General features: G+C 66.2%; 1 protein-coding gene across 12 annotated transcripts in view; it reads left to right on the top strand.

Moving 5' to 3' along the window:
* The window catches only part of B4GALNT1 (beta-1,4-N-acetyl-galactosaminyltransferase 1), a 37,809-nt gene that overhangs the window by 14,426 nt on the left and 5,313 nt on the right, over positions 1 to 18,070 (top strand). The window contains exons 2-10 of one of the 12 annotated variants that reach the window (XM_075901746.2): positions 2,630 to 2,779; positions 6,062 to 6,162; positions 11,122 to 11,259; positions 12,142 to 12,260; positions 12,642 to 12,857; positions 13,390 to 13,563; positions 13,709 to 13,815; positions 13,969 to 14,006; positions 14,303 to 14,483. In XM_075901746.2, the coding sequence (XP_075757861.2) occupies positions 12,643 to 12,857; positions 13,390 to 13,563; positions 13,709 to 13,815; positions 13,969 to 14,006; positions 14,303 to 14,483 (715 nt within the window). In that variant the 5' untranslated portion in view covers positions 2,630 to 2,779; positions 6,062 to 6,162; positions 11,122 to 11,259; positions 12,142 to 12,260; position 12,642. Of the gene's footprint in view, positions 1 to 2,629; positions 2,780 to 6,061; positions 6,163 to 7,881; positions 8,410 to 8,447; positions 9,670 to 11,102; positions 11,260 to 12,141; positions 12,261 to 12,641; positions 12,858 to 13,389; positions 13,564 to 13,708; positions 13,816 to 13,968; positions 14,007 to 14,302; positions 14,484 to 18,070 lie in introns of those variants that run through there. The other 11 variants (XM_075901751.2, XM_075901747.2, XM_075901752.2 and 8 more) reach the window with 11 other exon arrangements.

The following is an 18,070-nucleotide window of genomic DNA, read 5'->3' as shown; positions in this document are numbered from 1 at the left end:
GGAGTGGTGCACCCTTTCCTGAAAGACCCCCCGACCCTCCCCACACACACATTGCCGATAGCACATGGGGCCCGGGGAAGGGCTGAGGACACATTCCCAGGTTGAGGTCACAAACCCACCTCCGCCAGCATCTCCCAAGAGCTCAGCTCCCCCAGCTCGATCCAGGCCTCCTCTGGCACCCCCTCCCTGATATTGCCACCCGCTGCCCTTCCGTGATCGGTGCTACAGCAGCAAGGGGGCTCCCCAGGGTGTGGGGATGCCAGTCCTGGCCGTGGGGGGCTGCCAGTCCTGGCCTGCGTGGGTGGAGGCTGGGGTGGGAGTCTTACCTCTCGGAGCCGCCTGGTTCCTGGGGGTGAGAGTCAGCTACTTGCCGCTGGCTTGCACCCTGTTGGCATCTGAATCCGTCTGAAGGGGCACCTGGAATTCCATCGGGAGCAGCCGCCCACGGGCATCTCTGCAGCGTGAGGCTCCGACCGTGCGCGGGCGGGGGACGGGCTCCCAGGCGGACAGTTGGAAGCTCCTGCGGGCCGCGGGCCCCCAGCCCAGCATGCCAAAGGCTCCTTGGCTCCGGCACCTGAGCAAGAGCAGCTTGGCTCGGGGCCTGGCATTAGGATCAGACCGTGCTGCATTCCTGGAGAGTGCAGACCCAGCTCCGACGCATGGGGCTCCGGGCCGTCGGGCCCTGCGGCTTCAGAGCCCGCTGCAGGTAGGGAGAGACAGGAGCGGAAATCGGGAATGCCCGTAATGCTCCTGGAAACCAGCCAGCTGGACGATCAGCCGCGGGATTCCAGCTCTGCCACGGGCTGGGTCAATCACTGCCCCGTCCTGTGCCTCAGTTTCCCTGCAAGTGAGTGGCCTCCTCCCCAAGTGCCCCCTTGTTCTCCCCCTGCCCCAGGTGTCCTGTTCCGTCCTCTCTTGTCCCTCAGTCGGGATGGCCAGCTTCCTTGAAATGGGAGCAGCCCACCCTCCCCCCGGCCCACTCACTACTTAGGGTCCAGCTATGAGACAGCAGTGGGCAGTTTCCCCTTTCTTCCGCCCTAGATCTCTGCCTGGAGGACACCCACCAGCAAATCCCTCTCGCGGTCCTCTCTCGGGCAGCTCACCTTTCCTGCCCTGCTGACTGGGGGACCTCTTCAAGCCCCAGGTGCTGGCTTCATCGACACCCGGACTGGGACACGAGAGCCGAGCGCCGGTCCATTTAATGGGCCAGCCCGCTCGAGTCCATCCCCCTTCCGAAGGCACTGGGGACGGAGACCGCTCTAAGGTCAGGGTGGAGCCGCCCGGGTGGGGGATTGAGTTTAAAAGCATAGAGCCTCGGGGAGACGTGGCACAATCCAGCGTTAGCGTGGAGAGGGGGCTCCTCCGGACTTTGCCATATGACCTTGGCCAACTTGTAAGCCTCTAAGAACATAAGAACGGCCACCCTGGGTCAGAACAAAGGCCCATCCAGCCCAGTGTCCTGCCCACCGACAGCGGCCAACAACAGCTGCCCTAGAGGGAGTGAACAGAAGAGATAATCAAGTGATCCCATTCTCAGCCCCTGACAAACACAGGCTAGGGACACCCCCCCACCCATCCTGGCTAACAGCATGGACCTAACCTCCAGGCGTGTATCTATCTAGCTCTTTTTGGACGCCAGTTAAAGTCCTGGCCTTCACAGCATCCTCCGGCGAGGAGTTCCACAGGTTGACTGTGCGCTGTTTCTTTCCCACCCATTGTCTGTTCCAGCAAAGCTTCCCCGGCCGGGGCGCTCTCTGCAGGGCTGTGCCACAGCCGGGCGTCTGGTCTGGTTGGAGGGATTTAGGGGGCACCAGGAACCTAGGCGTCTGCCGCGTCCCCCCCCCCCCCCCAGCTTTTCCCTGCCCCGGAGTTATTCCTGAAGTCAAGCACCTCCCTTCGGCGCAGCCTCCTGGCGAGCCGAGGGGGGGGGGGGGGGTTCGTTTTGCTGATCCTCGTTCCGTTTTCTGTCTCCGGGTGTTTTCCTAATCCCAGGTGCAACTGACGAACCGCAGCCTGGCCCGGAGAAAGGCCCCGCCCCCGCCCCGGGCCAGCCCCGCGGCCCTGGTCTGGGGGGGGAACGGGGGGGGCGTGACACTCCCGCAGCACCTCCCGCCCCAGGAACCCTCCAGGGGCTCAGCACCCACCTGGGCCCCGTTGCAGAACAGGGATCCTCCGACCCGGGGGAATTGTGGGCACAGAAGCGAGTCCCCCCCCCCCCCGCTGGCCTCAAGGGGTCCCACCCGGACCCCGCCCAGGCCCGGCCCTTCCTCCACAGTTTGTCCTTGGTTTCGTGCTGGGCGGGGTCCTAGTCTCCAGGGGGCTTTTGGCACGGACCAGGGAGGGGAGGGGCAGAACTCGGGGTGAGGTGATGAGCCCCCCATCTCCGCCCCCCCTAGTTAGAGCCAGATACAGGGGACACCTGCGTTCTACCCCCCCCATCCTAACGCCCTCCCCAAATCCTTTGTCTTGGAAGCCTTTGTCTGACCTGGGCTCCCCTCCCCCACCCGGGGCTCCCCAGGGATCGGCAAAGCGCGGGGGGGGGGCGGTCTCTGTGTGAGACAAAGGCGCCCCCCCCCCGTCCCCCGGAGCTGATCCCAGGTGCTGCAGTTGCTGTTCTCTCCTCGGGCAGTGGGGGCGCCCTTCGCCGGCCAGGCTCCTGACGGCCCCCGGCAGCCCCACGGTAGCCGGGTCCAGCAGCGCGGCAGCCGGAGCGGGGGTCGGGGGGCGCCCGAAGATGTGACCATGGGCGGCAGGCCAGGGAGATGCGCCGGGCAGCCAGGTAGGCTGGGGAGCTGGCCAGCACTTCAGCAGCCGCTCTGGCCGCGGGCTGAGGTGGGATAGGGTGGGGGGGCGATCCTGCGGGGGGGGGGCGGTTATAGGGCACCGCGATCCCGCCCCCCCTTCCCCGTCCCGGGGCCGACGGGGCAGGGAGGTCGCGCAGAGCGGGGGAGATTGAGAGCGCTGCGGCTTGCGCGCCCCCACCCCCACGCTGCGCGGGACCTGCGTGGGCGCAGCGCAGTGCAGCGCGTGTGTGGCTGGGGGGGTCGGGATCCGGATCTGCCTGCGGACACCCCGGCCCGGCCGTGCCCCAAGCAGGTTCTGCATGACCCGGGGGCGGGGGGCGGGGGGGGGGGAGCTGCGCTCCCTTGCTTTGCGCCCCGGCTGCAGCCATGTTCTGCGCTGCGCTCCGGCCCCTGCGCACTGGGGGAGGGGGCCGGAGGGGGGGGGCTGCCGTTAGAGCGGGGGGGGGGCATTTCCCCCCTCCGCGGGGCTCTGCAGCCTCCCCACCAATTGCATGGCTGCGTGCGGATCATTGGACACCTGCATTGATGGCAGGGAGTCCATTACCGCAGCGTCTGGGCGCACAGGGAGAGGGCCCCTTTCCCCCCCTTCCTGGCCCAGCTGTCCAGCCAGCTCCCGGCTTAGGGCCCAGCCCTCTGGCTCCACACTGCCCCAGCCCCTCACCGTGTCGTCTGGGCGTCAGGAACCCGGCGCTGCCCTGCTGATTGGCCCGGGCACCCCCCGGCCTCCTCGCCTTACCGGGGGAGGGAGGCATTCAGCTTGGTTTGTTTCACCCCTCCTTTCCTGCAGCTCCCCCCCCCCCCACAGCTCCGCCCCCAGCGCTGCAGGCCTGGTCCCCTCTGAGGAGGCAGCAGCCCCCCCCCCCCACCCACCCACACACCCCACCCGCCCAGGGGAGGCACAGTTCTTAGGGGCAGGGGCCCAACGTCACCCACCAGGTGCCCCATTTCTAGGTCAGCCCCAGCAGAGCGAGTCCCGGGGCAGGGGGATGCCAGGGGCCCCCCTGCCTGCCCCGGGGCCACTGGGCTCCACCGAAGGGCGAGCAGGCTGGGGAAGGGCCCCTCTCGCCTGGGCACCGCGAAGGCTCCTTGGGACAGCGGGCACCGTGCCAGGCCCAGCAGAGTCAACAGAGAACAATGAAACATTTCAGTCCTGTTCCGGCCTGGCCCCGGAGCCTGTGGGGGCTGCTTGGAAAGGCAGGAGAAATGGACAATGGGGGGAGGGGTGCTGGCAGCAGGGGAGATGCCACTGGGAGGGTTCAGGCAAGTGGGGGAGATGGGCGCTGGGGGGTCGGGCGGATGGGGGGCTCAGGTCGGCCGAGGAGAAGGCACCGGGGGGGTTGGGCGGTTGGGGGGCTCAGGTCGGCCGAGGAGAAGGCACCGGGGGTCGGGCAGATGGGGGGCTCAGGTCGGCCGAGGAGAAGGCACCGGGGGGTCGGGTGGATGGGGGGGCTCAGGCCGGCCGAAGAGAAGGCACCGGGGGGTCGGGTGGATGGGGGGCTCAGGTCGGCCGAGGAGAAGGCACCGGGGGGGTCGGGCAGATGGGGGGCTCAGGTCGGCCGAGGAGAAGGCACCGGGGGGGTCGGGCGGATGGGGGGCTCAGGTCGGCCGAGGGGAAGGCACCGGGGGGGTCGGGCAGATGGGGGGCTCAGGTCGGCCGAGGAGAAGGCACCGGGGGGTCGGGCGGATGGGGGGGCTCAGGTCAGCCGAGGAGAAGGCACCGGGGGGGTTGGGCGGTTGGGGGGCTCAGGTCGGCCGAGGAGAAGGCACCGGGGGGTCGGGCGGATGGGGGGGCTCAGGTCGGCCAAGGAGAAGGCACCAGGGGGTCAGGTGGATGGGGGTCTCAGGTCGGCCGAGGAGAAGGCACCGGGGGGGTTGGGCGGTTGGGGGGCTCAGGTCGGCCGAGGAGAAGGCACCGGGGGGTCGGGCGGATGGGGGGGCTCAGGTCGGCCGAGGAGAAGGCACCAGGGGGGTCAGGTGGATGGGGGGCTCAGGTCGGCCGAGGAGAAGGCACCGGGGGGGTTGGGTGGTTGGGGGGCTCAGGTCGGCCGAGGAGAAGGCACCGGGGGGGTTGGGTGGTTGGGGGGCTCAGGTCGGCAGAGGGGAAGGCACAGGGGGGGTCGGGTGGATGGGGGGCTCTGGTTGGCCGAGGGGAAGGCACCAGGGGGGTCGGGTGGATGGGGGGGCTCAGGTCGGCCGAGGAGAAGGCACCAGGGGGGTCGGGCGGATGGGGGGGCTCAGGTCGGCCAAGGAGAAGGCACCAGGGGGGTCGGGCGGATGGGGGGGCTCAGGTCGGCCGAGGAGAAGGCACCGGGGGGGTCAGGCGGATGGGGGGGCTCAGGCCGGCCGAAGAGAAGGCACCGGGGGGGTCGGGCGGATGGGGGGCTCAGGTCGGCCGAGGGGAAGGCACCGGGGGGGTCAGGCGGATGTGGGGGCTCAGGTCGGCCGAGGGGAAGGCACCGGGGGGGTCAGGCGGATGGGGGGCTCAGGTCGGCCGAGGGGAAGGCACCGGGGGGGTCGGGCGGATGGGGGGCTCAGGTCGGCCGAGGGGAAGACACCGGGGGGGTCGGGTGGATGGGGGGCTCAGGTCGGTCGAGGGGAAGGCACGGGGGGGTCGGGCGGATGGGGGGGCTCAGGTCGGCCGAGGGGAAGGCACCGGGGGGGTCGGGCAGATGGGGGGCTCAGGTCGGCCGAGGGGAAGGCACCGGGGGGGTCGGGTGGATGGGGGGGCTCAGGTTGGCCGAGGGGAAGGCACAGGGGGGGTCGGGCGGATGGGGGGCTCAGGTCGGCCGAGGGGAAGACACCGGGGGGGGTCGGGCGGATGGGGGGCTCAGGTCGGCCGAGGGGAAGGCACCGGGGGGGTCGGGCGGATGGGGGGGCTCAGGTCGGCCGAGGGGAAGGCACAGGGGGGGTCGGGCGGATGGGGGGGCTCAGGTCGGCCGAGGGGAAGGCACAGGGGGGGTCGGGCGGATGGGGGGCTCAGGTCGGCCGAGGGGAAGACACGGGGGGGTCGGGCGGATGGGGGGGCTCAGGCCGGCCGAGGGGAAGACACAGCACTAGGAGGGTGGCTAGGAGAGGCTCGTGCTGCCAAGCCCAAGAGTCAGGAAGCGCCTGGGTCCAGTCCCCCGCGAGGCCTGGTCCGCTGGGCCCCGTCAGAGGGGCGGGCTGGCCCCTGCTCGGGCTCCCGCGGTTCCCCCCACCCTGGAAGGGCCCCGGGACTCTCTCTCATGTTCTGCTCCGCCCTGTGTCTCCGCCCCCAGGCTGGCGCCGCCCTGCCCGCGGGAGCCGGGAGCAGCCCTGAGGGGCGGGAGTCGCCAGAGACCGGTGGGCCCAGCGGCGGGAGCCCCGCGTCGCCCCCAAGGTGAGGCTCAGCGGGGGGGGGACCCCGACGTGGGCCGCAGTGGGACGTGGGACCCCTCCCTGCAGGACCCGCCGCGGGGGGCGGGGGGGCGCTCCGGGCTGGCCCCCCCCCGGCTTTTCCCTGGCGGGGGCCTGCTTGGCTCTGAGTTTATTGGGGGCCCTTGTTCCCTTTGGGGGGGGGGGATCAGGCTCATTTCTCCCGTGGACATCCCAGAATGCACTGCTCCGTCCAGCCGCACGCCTCGGCCACATGGGGAGAGGCAGAGGCCTGCAGTGCATTGTGGGATAGGTTGGGAGGGGGGGCACGGTTCACCCACAATTCCCTCTGAGGCCAGCCAGCGTCCCACAATGCACGGCGAAAGCCGCCCCCCCCGACTGGGCCCGCCACCCCCGACCCCAAGCCCCTCGGCTCCCTGAGCCGGCCGGGTGCCCTTTGCAAACCGGAGTGGAATCCGCTCCCCGGTCCCACGCGGGCCAGCCCCCCCCGGGAGGCAGGGCCGGGGAGCACAGGCGTGCCAGCCAGGCGACTGTGTACCGCCCTCCGGCCGACCACACGCCCTCCCCGCCCAGTGCCTGAGGGCTCAGCTGTTCTCATACTGGGAGGGGCGGGGAGCTGTGCTTCCCTAAATAATCAGATTGCAAGCACCAGGTGTGTGCTCCGGGCCGAGGGAGGCGGGGGGGGGGGGGGGAGATGCTGGCTTTGCATAAAGGAACCACAGTCCACAGGCACCACCTTGCACCTGAGCATCTCTCTGGTCTGCTGCCTGGTGTGTCGTTTCCCCCCCTCTCCGGAGGGGGCGGGGCACTTCCCAGAATCGGAGGGGCTTGGCCTCCCCTCCCGTCCTTGGTGCTGTGTGCCACTCGGCCGCTCCTCCCCAGAGCAGGCTGCATGTCGGGGCGGGAGAGGCGAGCCTGTGGCGCAGCCCCGGGAGGCCAGACAAGCGCCTCTCGGGCAGGGCAATAAATTGGAAGCCCCCCCTAAGAATCCTGCCTTGACGGCCCCACCCGTGAGGGGCAAGGCCGGCGTGTGCCACACTGAGGGAATTCGCTGCTTCCCCCGGTGCAAGGCAGCCGTCATCGGCACTGGGAGGCAAGCAGGGACGGGGGGGGGCAGGGAGCTGCTGCATCTCTTCACACCTCTGTGTGCCCATCCCCCTGGCCTCTGGCCGCCTCAGAGTCTCGCGGCCCGATCCTGCCTTTCACAGCCGGGCGGCCGCTCTCGGAGGCTGGCGAGGTGGGAGCACAGCTCCCTGTTCTTGCGGGGGCTGGACTCAGACCCCCCCTTCTTCCCACCCCCTCCATCTCTGGGCGCGCCAGGTGCGTGGGCTCCATCCGGGGCCCACCCAGAGATATAGAAGTCTCTTAAGATATCAGCAGGCCGTGCCCATTGGAGCTGGGCACGGCCGCCGAGGGGAGGAGGGGGAGTTTCTCGTTGGAGGGCCGCGGAGCCTGGCACGGTGCCCACGTGTACATGGTAATGATTGTTTAATGGTCAGGCCGCTGCAGCCCTGGCAGCGCCGTTTGCACCCGCACTCCCGCCGCGCACAGGCTGGCACTAAATCAGAACTGGATTGGCACTAATGGAGCGCCAGCTCTCCCCGGGCCAGGGAAGCTTCCGGCCCAGCGGGGACAGGCCAGGGCCTTTGACCCCAGTGCCAGCTATTAAGCCTGCTGTGACGGCGCGTCGGGGAGCGCCCAGCCCTGCACCCCCGTAGCAGCGAGAACAGGCTCCGCCAGCCAGTCGAACGGAGGGTTTATTGCTCCTCCGGGATACAGCCCGGCACGGGCGCAAGGTGGTTACAGGAGTCAGGGCCAGGCTGCCTCAGCCCCCCGGGGTTAGGGGTCCCATCGCCCCCTCAGCACCCAGCTTAGTCTGTGCCCTTCATGTTTCCCAGCTGGAAACTGCCTGGCTCCCAACCCTGCCCCCAGCCAGGTGCCGTCTCCGCCTCCCTCCCTTTGTCTCTCCCCCTGGGCAGAGCCTTGTTATCTGCTCCGGCTGGGCCAATCCACATGTGGCTGAGTCAGAGGCAATCGCACAGCACCCGGCCGGGGGACCCCGGGTTACAGACTGCACCCCCACTACCTCACAGCTGCACCCAACTCCCTTGGGCTATGCAGGAAGAGCCCGGTGCCCTGGTGTCCGGTTCAGAGCCTCCGGCATGAGGTGCCTTTGTATGGCAGCGATGCAGGCTCCGTGGGGCCGGGCGCTGAGCAGACCCCGGAGATCTAGATCCTGCCCTTTGGCAAGGTAGGGGGGATCCTGGCCTGGGCTGGCCCAGCCTTGCTGTTGTGGGCCCAGCTGCTGCAGGGGGGTGGCGGTGCAGGGCGCTCGGGGCCCTAAGGTCGGAGAGGAGCCGGCGGGCGTGCGGGGAATCGTGGTGATGGGTTCGGTCTGCCCCCCTCCCAGGCCGTCAGCGAGAAAACTGGAAGGGGAGGGGAAGGGGGAGCAGGGGGTCCCCCTCATACGTCCCCCATCCTGCCCCCCGTGTCTCCCCCTCCTGCTGAGCTGGTCTCCTGCTTGCCTCCCGAGCCGTGACCCAGATTTCCCGCGCCCGCCTGCCCACCCGCCCGAGCTCTGCCTCCTGTGCCAGTTCATCCCACACCCCCCAGGCCAGGCTGATGCATGCAGCCATGTGACACTTGTCAGGGTTAACTCAGGGCCCTGGGCGGACTGCTCCCCTCCCCTGCTTCCAGCATGAGGGAGCTGCCCCCTCCTGCCCCCCCAAAAAACTGGCCACTTGCGCACTCCGCCAGCGCCCCCCCTTCTCTCCCCCGTGGCGCAGCCTAGCCAGTTACGCCCTGCTCCACACAAGCACCCAGCCCCGGGTCTCCTGGCCACGTGCGGGGGTCTCCCAGCTCACCCGCTTCACCCCGGGTGCCAAGCCCCGTGAAACCCGCCGGCAGCGTCTCGCCCAAGGCTGGCGCGGACGGGGCTTCGGAAACACGCGTCCGGGCGAAAGGAGAACAGAGTTGGCAGGCGCCGCTCAGCCTTATTAACAAGCCCTTTCCTGGCTGCTCAGGGATCCGCGCCCCCACCGAGTCCTGGCCCCCTTCCATGAGCTACTCCAGCTGGCAGGGGATCTCTGTCCTCCGACAGGCCCGGCTTCCTGCCTCTTTTCAGCGTGGTGCCAAGGGGAAGCGCCCTGCCGCTGCTTGGGTGTCCTGCCTTGGGGGCGGTTTGGCACTGCCCGGGTGGAGGCTGGCGGATCACCTGCTTCCAGGGCTTAGCCGCCAATGGCCCCTGTTAGTTCTGGCTGTGAATATTTCTTGTGCAAACACCTCGCCAGAGCCAGGACGACGGGCTGGGCTTTGGCAGCACCCGCGCGCACACCCTGAGAAATAACTCCATGGCGCGTACCTGCCTGGGCTGGTCTGTGCCACGCCCTGGCGTCCCGGCGGGAGCAGGCGGTGGTGCCAGAGGGCGCAGGGCACCGGGCAGTCTAGGAAAACCTCCGTCAACACCGCTCCTGGAGGAGAGGCCCCTGCGCTCGCCTGCAGCGAACCTAAGGTGTGGAGGGCAGCGAGGGAGGGCGGAGCCGCGCTCAGGAGAGCCCCAGAGCTGGGAAATAGAGGGCGCATCTCGGAGACAGCCCGCCCAGCCGGCACCTGGGCCAGCTCCAGTCGAACCTGCCGACTTTGTGGCTGTGCTCCAAGGGGCGGGGCGGTGACATAGGGGGCAAAGCGCCTTGGAGAGCCAGCGGGGGGGCTATGCCGGGAGTTGTGGCGGAGGGATGTTGTGGGCCAGGCGTCGGAGGCATGCGCCATCCCGGAGGAACGGCCCCCCCACCCCGTCTCCGAGGTTACCCCCCAGGCCTGCCTGGGAACCCCTGTACCTTGGTTCCTGCCATGGTCCTGGTCCTGGTCCTGCCATGGCGGCGGGGGGCTGGACTCGATGACCTCTCGAGGTCCCTTCCAGTCCTAGTGGTCTATGATTCTATGGCTTCCCAGTTGGATCCTGCCCTTCATGCCCACGGCACCCTGAGCCCTTTGCCAGCGGATGTATCCCAGGCATCCGAAACCTGCCAGGGTGCAAGTATTCTCCCATCCCGCCCAGCCCTGCCCGGCCGCTCTGCTGGGAGTGGGGGCAGGGCCGGGGGGCTGCCTTCTCTGCAGACTTTGGCCACAGCCTTGCCTTGGAGCGAGCTCCCAGCAGGACTGGAGAGACCCGCTGGAAAGGTGCCGGGGCTGCATGTTCCCCCAGCGGCACCTCGCTCGCCTCGCAGCTCACCGGAGCCTGATGCGTTTGACCCCTTCCTTTGTGCTGGGCTGTGGGGCAGGATGCCGGGGGGTGGGGGGAGTGTTTATTGCCCCCAGGGGGCTGTGCCAGGCTGTGTAGCAGCAGCTGGCGTTTCTCTGGGGCCTCGGTTACTTGTTCGTAGCCCCGCCCTCCTGGGGGGCTAGGTGCCTCCAGACACCACCTGCCCCACTTGGCTCTCGGCTGCGCCTTGCAGGGGATGCGCCCTGCTCCCATGGCTAGACCCGACCCCAGGCCCCTGCGAGCCCTGGCGCACGGCTAGCGACGGGCTTCACGGGTGGGGTGAAACCCGGCAGGAATTTGGCCCAGCGAATGTGAGGGCGGGAGGCAACTGGGCGGAGCTGCCCTGCCTGACTTTCAGCCCCCACTGGCCCCTGTCCGTCTGCCCCCCAACGAACCCGTGAGCTGGGGTCCCCCTCCCCCCACGCGCTCGCCCCATCCACCCCCCGTGCGGAGAACCCACCTACCGGAGACGGGCATGGGGCGTCCGGCACGAGGTGGCTTCAGGGCTGCGCGCTCACCGCACCTGGCCTGTGCCGGGGCTGCAGGGCAGAGCAGAAGGGGTGGGGGACAGGGCAGGAATGCAGGTCGCTCCAGGCCTGGGGGCAGCAGTGGCTGGGGGGGGCAGTGCGGGGGGGGGGATGCTGGTGGCTAGTCCCAGCCGGCTCTCCACCTGGCCGTCGCAGTCAGCTGATTTGTCGCCAGCTCCAGGGGAGCCGACCGGCCTCTGCCTCAGCCCGAGGGAACCGGGGGCCCCGCTGGACCGCACCTCTGTCTCTGAGGCGTCTTTTGGGGGGGAAACAGCTCCGGCGACTTTACCTGCCTCCCCCGGCTCCGGCCCAGGTCAGTCCCCGTCGAGCGGCGCGTCGGCTGGGAAGCTCTCGGGGAGGGGCCAGCCGGTCTGGTCCCTTAGCACCGGGGACAGGAGTATTGGCCGTGCCTCGGTTTCCCCTCCCGTTCTTGGTCCGTTTTTAGCATGGGAGCTCATTGGAGCCGGGACTAGCTCTGGGCCGCATCTGGCACAATGGGGCGGGGAGGGGGCCGCATGTGGCACAGCAGGGCCCTCATCTTGGGGCAGGGGGCTCCGATCTCAGTGCAGGGGGAGCCAGCCTGGCACCTCGGGGCCCTGATCGCAGGGGCTGCGCCTGGCCCAAAGGGGTCCAATGTTGGCATATGCAGGCGCTCCTATTCCTCTCCTACGTGCAGCGAGCGGAGGGAACCTCCGGGCCAGGGCGAGCAAGAGCTGGAGCTCAAAAGGGCTGAGCAGCCGGACAGCCCCCGCCCCGCCCCCCAGGGAACAACGCAGGGTCCCCGCCCCCCAGGGCCAGCGGGCGCTGAGCATGGGGGTAGCCGAACGCCTGGCTCCGGCCATGCCGCTGTAAACGAGTTCTGCAGCATTCCTCTCGCCCTGTGTTTGTCGGCAAGCCCCGGGACCTGCCGCCAGGCTGCACGTCCCGCCCCACACCCTGTCCCATGCCCCCTGGGCCTGGAAGCTCTGCTGCCCCTCCCTGGTGCAGCCCTGGTGCCACACCAATTTCACACCGATTTTGCATCGCCCTCAATAGCAGGCCTGCTCCTTCTCTCCACCCATGCGCAGAATAAACATTGCCCTGTGCACCGAGGCAGGGGTGGGTGTGCACCACCGGCAGACACACAGGCTGCTGGCTTGTGGGCACTCTGCCAATTAGCGGGACAGTATTTGAATCGCTCCTGGGTGGCTTCCAGAACTCGCAGCTGACAGGAAACACAGGCTGTTAACAATTCCCTGAACAAGGCAGAAAACTCTGGTACCGTTGGCTGGCTCCGTGGCACACGTGAATCCCCGGTGCAGGGAGAGGCAGCAGGTGGGGACCACTGAGCAGAAAGGCGCTGGGGGGGGGGGCAGGGAGGGCATTTAAATGCAGCCCCCACCCCACGGAGTCAGGGCTCAGCGGTTGTTATTCCAGCCGTGCTGGGAGCCCCGAGATCCCGCTAGACAAGGGGGGATCAGGGCGAGTGAGGCGCGGAGGGGGACCCTCCCCCGGCAGGAGGCCAGGATGCCTGAGTCCTCACCCTGAGCCGTCACCCCCCCAGACTCCGCTGCCTCGGTCAGGGATGTTGGCAGCCGCTGTGCTCCGCCCCAGAAGCAGACGCATTTCAGCCGCGGAGAGCGGGGGAGGAGATCACCCACTTCCTGTGCCCCTTCGAACACGGGGCTCTGCCTCAACTCCCCACTTCCCCCGCAGAATGCGTCCGGTGCAGAAGTCCCTGTGTCTGCTGCTGGTGGCCACAGCCTCCCTGGCCCTGCTGTACCTGCACGTCTGGTCGCCCAAGCCCTACAGCGCCGTCGACCTGCGCAACCGGCCGGACCGAGCCCCCGAGCAGCTGCTGGGCGACCCCCTGCTGGGACCCGCCAACAAGTTCGCCCACATCCCCTTCCAGCTCAAGGAGGAGATCCTGGCGTGAGGAGGGGCAGAGCGGGCTGGGGGGGCGCAGCCTGGCCTGGGCCATTGGGGAGGGGCTTTTCCAGGCTCTCAGACTCCTCTCACCCCACCCCTTCCCCCGGGCTGTCAGTTGGGGCGGGCGGGGCCAGGAGGAGAGGCATGGTGAGGGGGCAGTCAGGGACACTGACCTAGGGCAGGGGGTATTGGTCTGGGGTAGGGGTGTCGGCCTGGCACGGGGGTCTGGCACAGGGGGGCTGGCACAGGGGCGTCAGACTAGCAAGGGGGTCTGGCACGGGGGTGTCGGCCTGGCACGGGGGACTGGCACAGGGGGGCTGGCCTGGCACAGGGGGGCTGGCAGAGGGGTGTCAGCCTGGCACAGGGGGGCTGGGACAGGGGGGTGGGCTGGCACTGGGGTGTCGGCCTGGCACGGGGAGGCTGGCACAGGGGTGTCAGACTGGCACGGGGGTGTCGGCCTGACACGGGGGTGCTGGAACAGGGGGGCTGGCCCAACACAGAGGGCGGGGGCATGACCAGTGCCCGGTCTCTGCAGGCTGCTGCCCAGGAACTCCTGCTCGTGCGAGGTGGCGCCCGCGGGGAAGGTGCCCTTCTCCAAGCAGCTCTTCAGCCAGCTCTACTCACTAGACTTCACTGCCACCTTCGGCCCCGAGGAGCTGGCGCGGCTCCGCGGCCGCCGGGACCGGGAGTACCAGAGCTACCGGCAGCGGTGAGCCCCAGGCACACGCCCTGAGAGGGGGGCAGAGGGCCGAGGCACCTCAGGCTGGGGGACCCCACGGCTACAGCCCCCATCCCCTGCTGGCTGCGGCGGGGCCAGGCCTATCCCCACCCCTCACTCCCTCCTTCCCTCCCAGAACCCAGTCTCCAGCTGACCAGCTGCTGATGGCCAGAGCCAACTCCCCGCTGGAGTACCCCACCCAGGGCGTGGAGGTGCGCCCGCTCCGGACCATCCTCATCCCAGGTGAGCGCCACCCCTGCCCGAGGGCCCCCCGGGGAGGGCAGAGCCGGTGGGGGCAGGGGAGGGCACACAGAGCCGCGGCCGGCCGGCAGGACCTGAGCTCGCTGGGGCCGGGGCCTCCTGGGGTCTCACTAATCCCCTGTCTCGGCTTCCCAGGGCTCAGCTTGCAGGCGGCCACCCAGAAGCTGTACAGGGTAAGGCACGGAGGGGGCACCCTGCCGGGGGAGGGGGGTGGCTGGGTGCCATGGCTGCCGCTGGCGCTTTGGGGTGCAGAACCCCCTGTTGCTCCTGGGGGCAGGGCTGGGGTGGGGGAGGGCCAGGAGACAGCCAAGGCCCTTGGTTATCCGGGGTGGCACACCTGGCGTCTGTTCCCACGGCCTGGCGTCGCCCCCCCCCCCCCACGAGGCAGCGCCAGCCTGGTGCCCATCCCCAAGCCAGGGACGGTGCCTCTGCCACCCCCAGCACTGACCTGGCCTCCCTCCCCCCCCAGGTGACTCTGACGGCCGCCCTGGGCACCTTCGACGTGGCGGCGGTGGTGGAGGGGGTGACGGCGCAGGGCGAGGGCGAGTCGCGCCTCTCGCTGTCGGGCGCCCGCCTGGACAACCTCAACCGCCAGCTGCAGTTCGTCACCTACACCAACACCCTCTTCCACCCCGACTCCGCCGACACAGGTGGGCCCCGGCGCCGCGGGGGCAGAGGCCACAAGACAACCCCCGCTGGCAGGCTCCAAGGGGTCAAGGCACTTCAGAAATTAGGGGGCAGCCGAAGAATGGGGCTGTTTTTAACCCTCCCCCTTCAGGCTTTCTTACCCACCCTCTGCCTCATGGCCCCGCTCCTGGTTCCTGACATGCCCCAGGCTTTTGCACCCCGGAGTAGCAAGGCAGAGTCCAGAGGGAAACTGAGGCAGGCACAGACCTCTTCCAAATAGTGCAGGAAATTCCCCCCACAGACAGCTTCTCCAAGGGGCTGGGGCTTCCCCCTTTCCAGGCAAACACCCACAACTAAGTCTCAGCTGGGTCTGACTTATATAGGGCCTAGCTCCTCCCCCTCCCTGATTGGATCCAGGTGGCTCACGGCCCAGGTCTCCCAGGTGGAGGCTGCTGTCACTCATGTGCCAGGCAGCCAATGCAGGGGGCTGGGGAACCCGGGGGCGAGGAGAGTGGGGGCTCAGGGACCATGGGGAGAGGGCGAGATCCAGCGCATGGTGCCTGCAGGCCGCACTGGCAGGGGATCTGTACCAGATGTAATCTACCAGCTTGGTCTGGGGCATTGCAGAGAAGGTCAAATAAGAAAGAACTGCTTAAAACCAAGGCTACTATCAGCGCGAGACTGGGGACCTTCCTTATAAGGCATTAAATTAGCCCCCCCCCCCCACAGAGCACTTCCGCTTCCTCGCTGGCCAGCGCAAAGCCTTATAAGCCTTGTGCAAGAAAACGGCCACACTGCCAAGTGCACGCTGTGCTTTTGTGCAAGAGCATCCATGGCCGTGTGGACGCTCTCTTGCACAAGAAAGCTCTGGTGGCCATTTTAGCCGCAGGGCGTTCTTGCGCAAGAAATCCCTGCCGAGCGTCCGCACTGCCCGCTTGCGCAAGAGGGCTTACACCGGTTAGAAAAGAGCGTGGCTCTTGCGCAAGGAGCCCTCTCTCACCACGCCGTGCTGTGCATTTCCTCGCGCAAGAGCAGGCGGGCAGTGTGGATGCTCTGCGGATTTTTGCGCAAGAACGGTTGTACTTGCGCAAGAAGCCGCGAGTGTAGACACAGCCCAAGAGTCACTGTGGCTAGTTCTCTGAGAACATCCACACTGTGTGCAGCGGCCGTCAAAAACCAAAGAGAATGTTAGGAATCCTACTGCCTCTCTATAAAACCATGTGTACAGATGTGGGTGCCTCTTCCCAAAAAAGATACACTGGCATTGGAAAAGGTTCGGCAAAGGGCAACAAAAATGAGGACGGGTTTGGAATGGATCCCATATGACCAGAAATTAAAAAGACAGGGACTTTTCAGCTTAAAAAAGAGGAGACCAAGGGGGGATATGATCGAGGTCTATAAAATCATGACAGGTGTGGAAAAAATGAATACGGAAAAGTTATTTACTTATTCCACAATGTAAGAACTAGGGGGTTACCCCAAGGAAATGAATAGGCAGCCGGTTTAAATCAAACAGGAAGTTTTTTGCACAGGCAACTTGTGGAACTCCTCGCCAGAGGACGGGGTCAAGACTAGAATTTTAACAGGGTTCAAAAAAGAGTGAGCTAGATTCATGGAGGTTAGGTCCATCCATGGCTATTAGGCAGGATGGGCAGGAATGGTGTCTCTAGCCTGTTTGTCTGGAAATGGGTGCCAGGAGAGGGATCGCGCGAGGATTCCCTGTTGTGTTCCCTCCCACTGGGGCATCTGGCATCACTTCTCCCACGCCAATCACACAAGGATCCGCGTTGCATGGGTTGACTCAGGCCAGCATCAGCTGTCGTCAGACCCCGCGCCTGGCCTGTTAGGCACCAAATCTGGGGCAAACACGCCAAGGTGGGTGCAACCCCCAGCTGCATTTTCCTATTACAATCCAGTAACGTGGCACGCCCAATGCAAAAATCGGTGCAGGAAAGGGTGCTAGTATCCTCCCGTGGGGCATCCTCAGGCCTGCCCAGGTTTGCCTCCAACAGGCTGCAAGGTCCCTCCTGGGCATAGCGATTTCCTCACGCTCTCTGACAAAGCCAAGGGAAAATGTGGTGAGCGCTGTCATGGATTGGCTCTGCTTCCACAGCAGGGGGCCCGTGCATCTTAGGTGCGCCTGCCAAGTGCTAAAGAAACCGGTTCATCTGTCCCTGTGTGCTCTGGCAAACGCCCAGACTCAAATCCTCTCACATCCCTGTGGAAATGTACTCCCTTGTTTAGGAATCCTGGCACCTGGCCACGACAGCAATACGGTGGCGTGACTCAGTTTCCCTTCCCATACTGCCTCCCAATTCAGGAATGTCCTTTCTTATGGGATAAAAAACAGGACTATGCAGCGCGTTAAAGACTAACAAGATGGTTTATTAGGTGATGAGCTTTCATGGGCCAGACCCACTTCCTCAGATCAAATTGTGGAAGAAAATTGGCATGACCATATACAGGCAGTCCCCGGGTTACGTACAAGATAGGGACTGTAGGTTTGTTCTTAAGTTGAATTTGTATGTAAGTCGGAACTGGTACATCTTGTAGGGGACACTCTAGCCAAACATTTCTCCAGAGCTTGGTTTTATTCTCCCACCCCTCGCTTCCCTCAGTCCTTTTATTCTCAAGCTGAGGTGTCTGCTGAGAAAAGCCGCTCTGCGTCTCCCTGGTCTGCTGGGGGGGGCGCTAGCTTCGCGTCTCCCTGGTCTGCTGGGGGGGGCGCTAGCTCCGCGTCTCCCTAGTCTGCTGTGGGGGGCGCTAGCTTCGCGTCTCCCTGGTCTGCTGGCGGGAAGCAGCTAGTGCGTTTGTAAGTAGGGATCCGATGTAAGTCGGATCCATGTAACCCGGGGACTGCCTGTATACCAAAGGGATACAATAAAAAAAAAGTGATGGTCATGCCAATTTTCTTCCACAATTTGATCTGAGGAAGTGGGTCTGGCCCACGAAATCTCATCACCTAATAAACCATCTTCTTAGTCTTTAAAGTCCCGCTGAAAGATACGGCACGTGGGACATTTTTACAATGTTTGGGGGCAGCAGCGTGCTGGCGCCCAACGTTAACGGCAGTCGGAAGATATTTGATTCAAGCGCCCGTTGGCAGTTCTCTGTCAGGCCCTCGTGTCTTTGCAAAAACAAGTCTTTCCTGTCCCCTTCGCCCCGGGGCTCGAACCCTGTTCTCCCCTGCTCAGCGAGAGTCAAAGAGCTGGCGGGTGAGTCCCCGCTGCTCACAAGGGCCTGGGAGTTTTCCTCCCCCACGTCAGCCAAGTAAAGAGCACCACAGAGACTAGTCCTCTCCTCAGTCGGCAGCTTCATTTCCAAGCTGGTCTCTGAGTCAGAGGGCATGTCTGCACAGCAGCGTTAATTTGGAGTAAGAGAGGGAGGGTCTACGCGGCAGCGTTAATTCAGAATAAGAGAGGGAGGGTCTACGCGGCAGCGTTAATTCAGAATAAGAGAGGGAGTGTCTACACAGCAGCGTTAATTCAGAATAAGAGAGGGAGGGTCTACGCGGCAGCGTTAATTCAGAATAAGAGAGGGAGGGTCTACGCAGCAGCGTTAATTCAGAATAAGAGAGGGAGGGTCTACGCGGCAGCGTTAATTCAGAATA

The sequence above is a fragment of the Pelodiscus sinensis genome, chromosome 31 (assembly GCF_052426305.1).
Source record: "Pelodiscus sinensis isolate ZL-2025 chromosome 31, ASM5242630v1, whole genome shotgun sequence".
Classification (NCBI taxonomy): domain Eukaryota; kingdom Metazoa; phylum Chordata; order Testudines; family Trionychidae; genus Pelodiscus; species Pelodiscus sinensis.
Note: the sequence above shows the minus strand (reverse complement) of the source record. Positions and strands in the feature narration are given on the sequence as shown.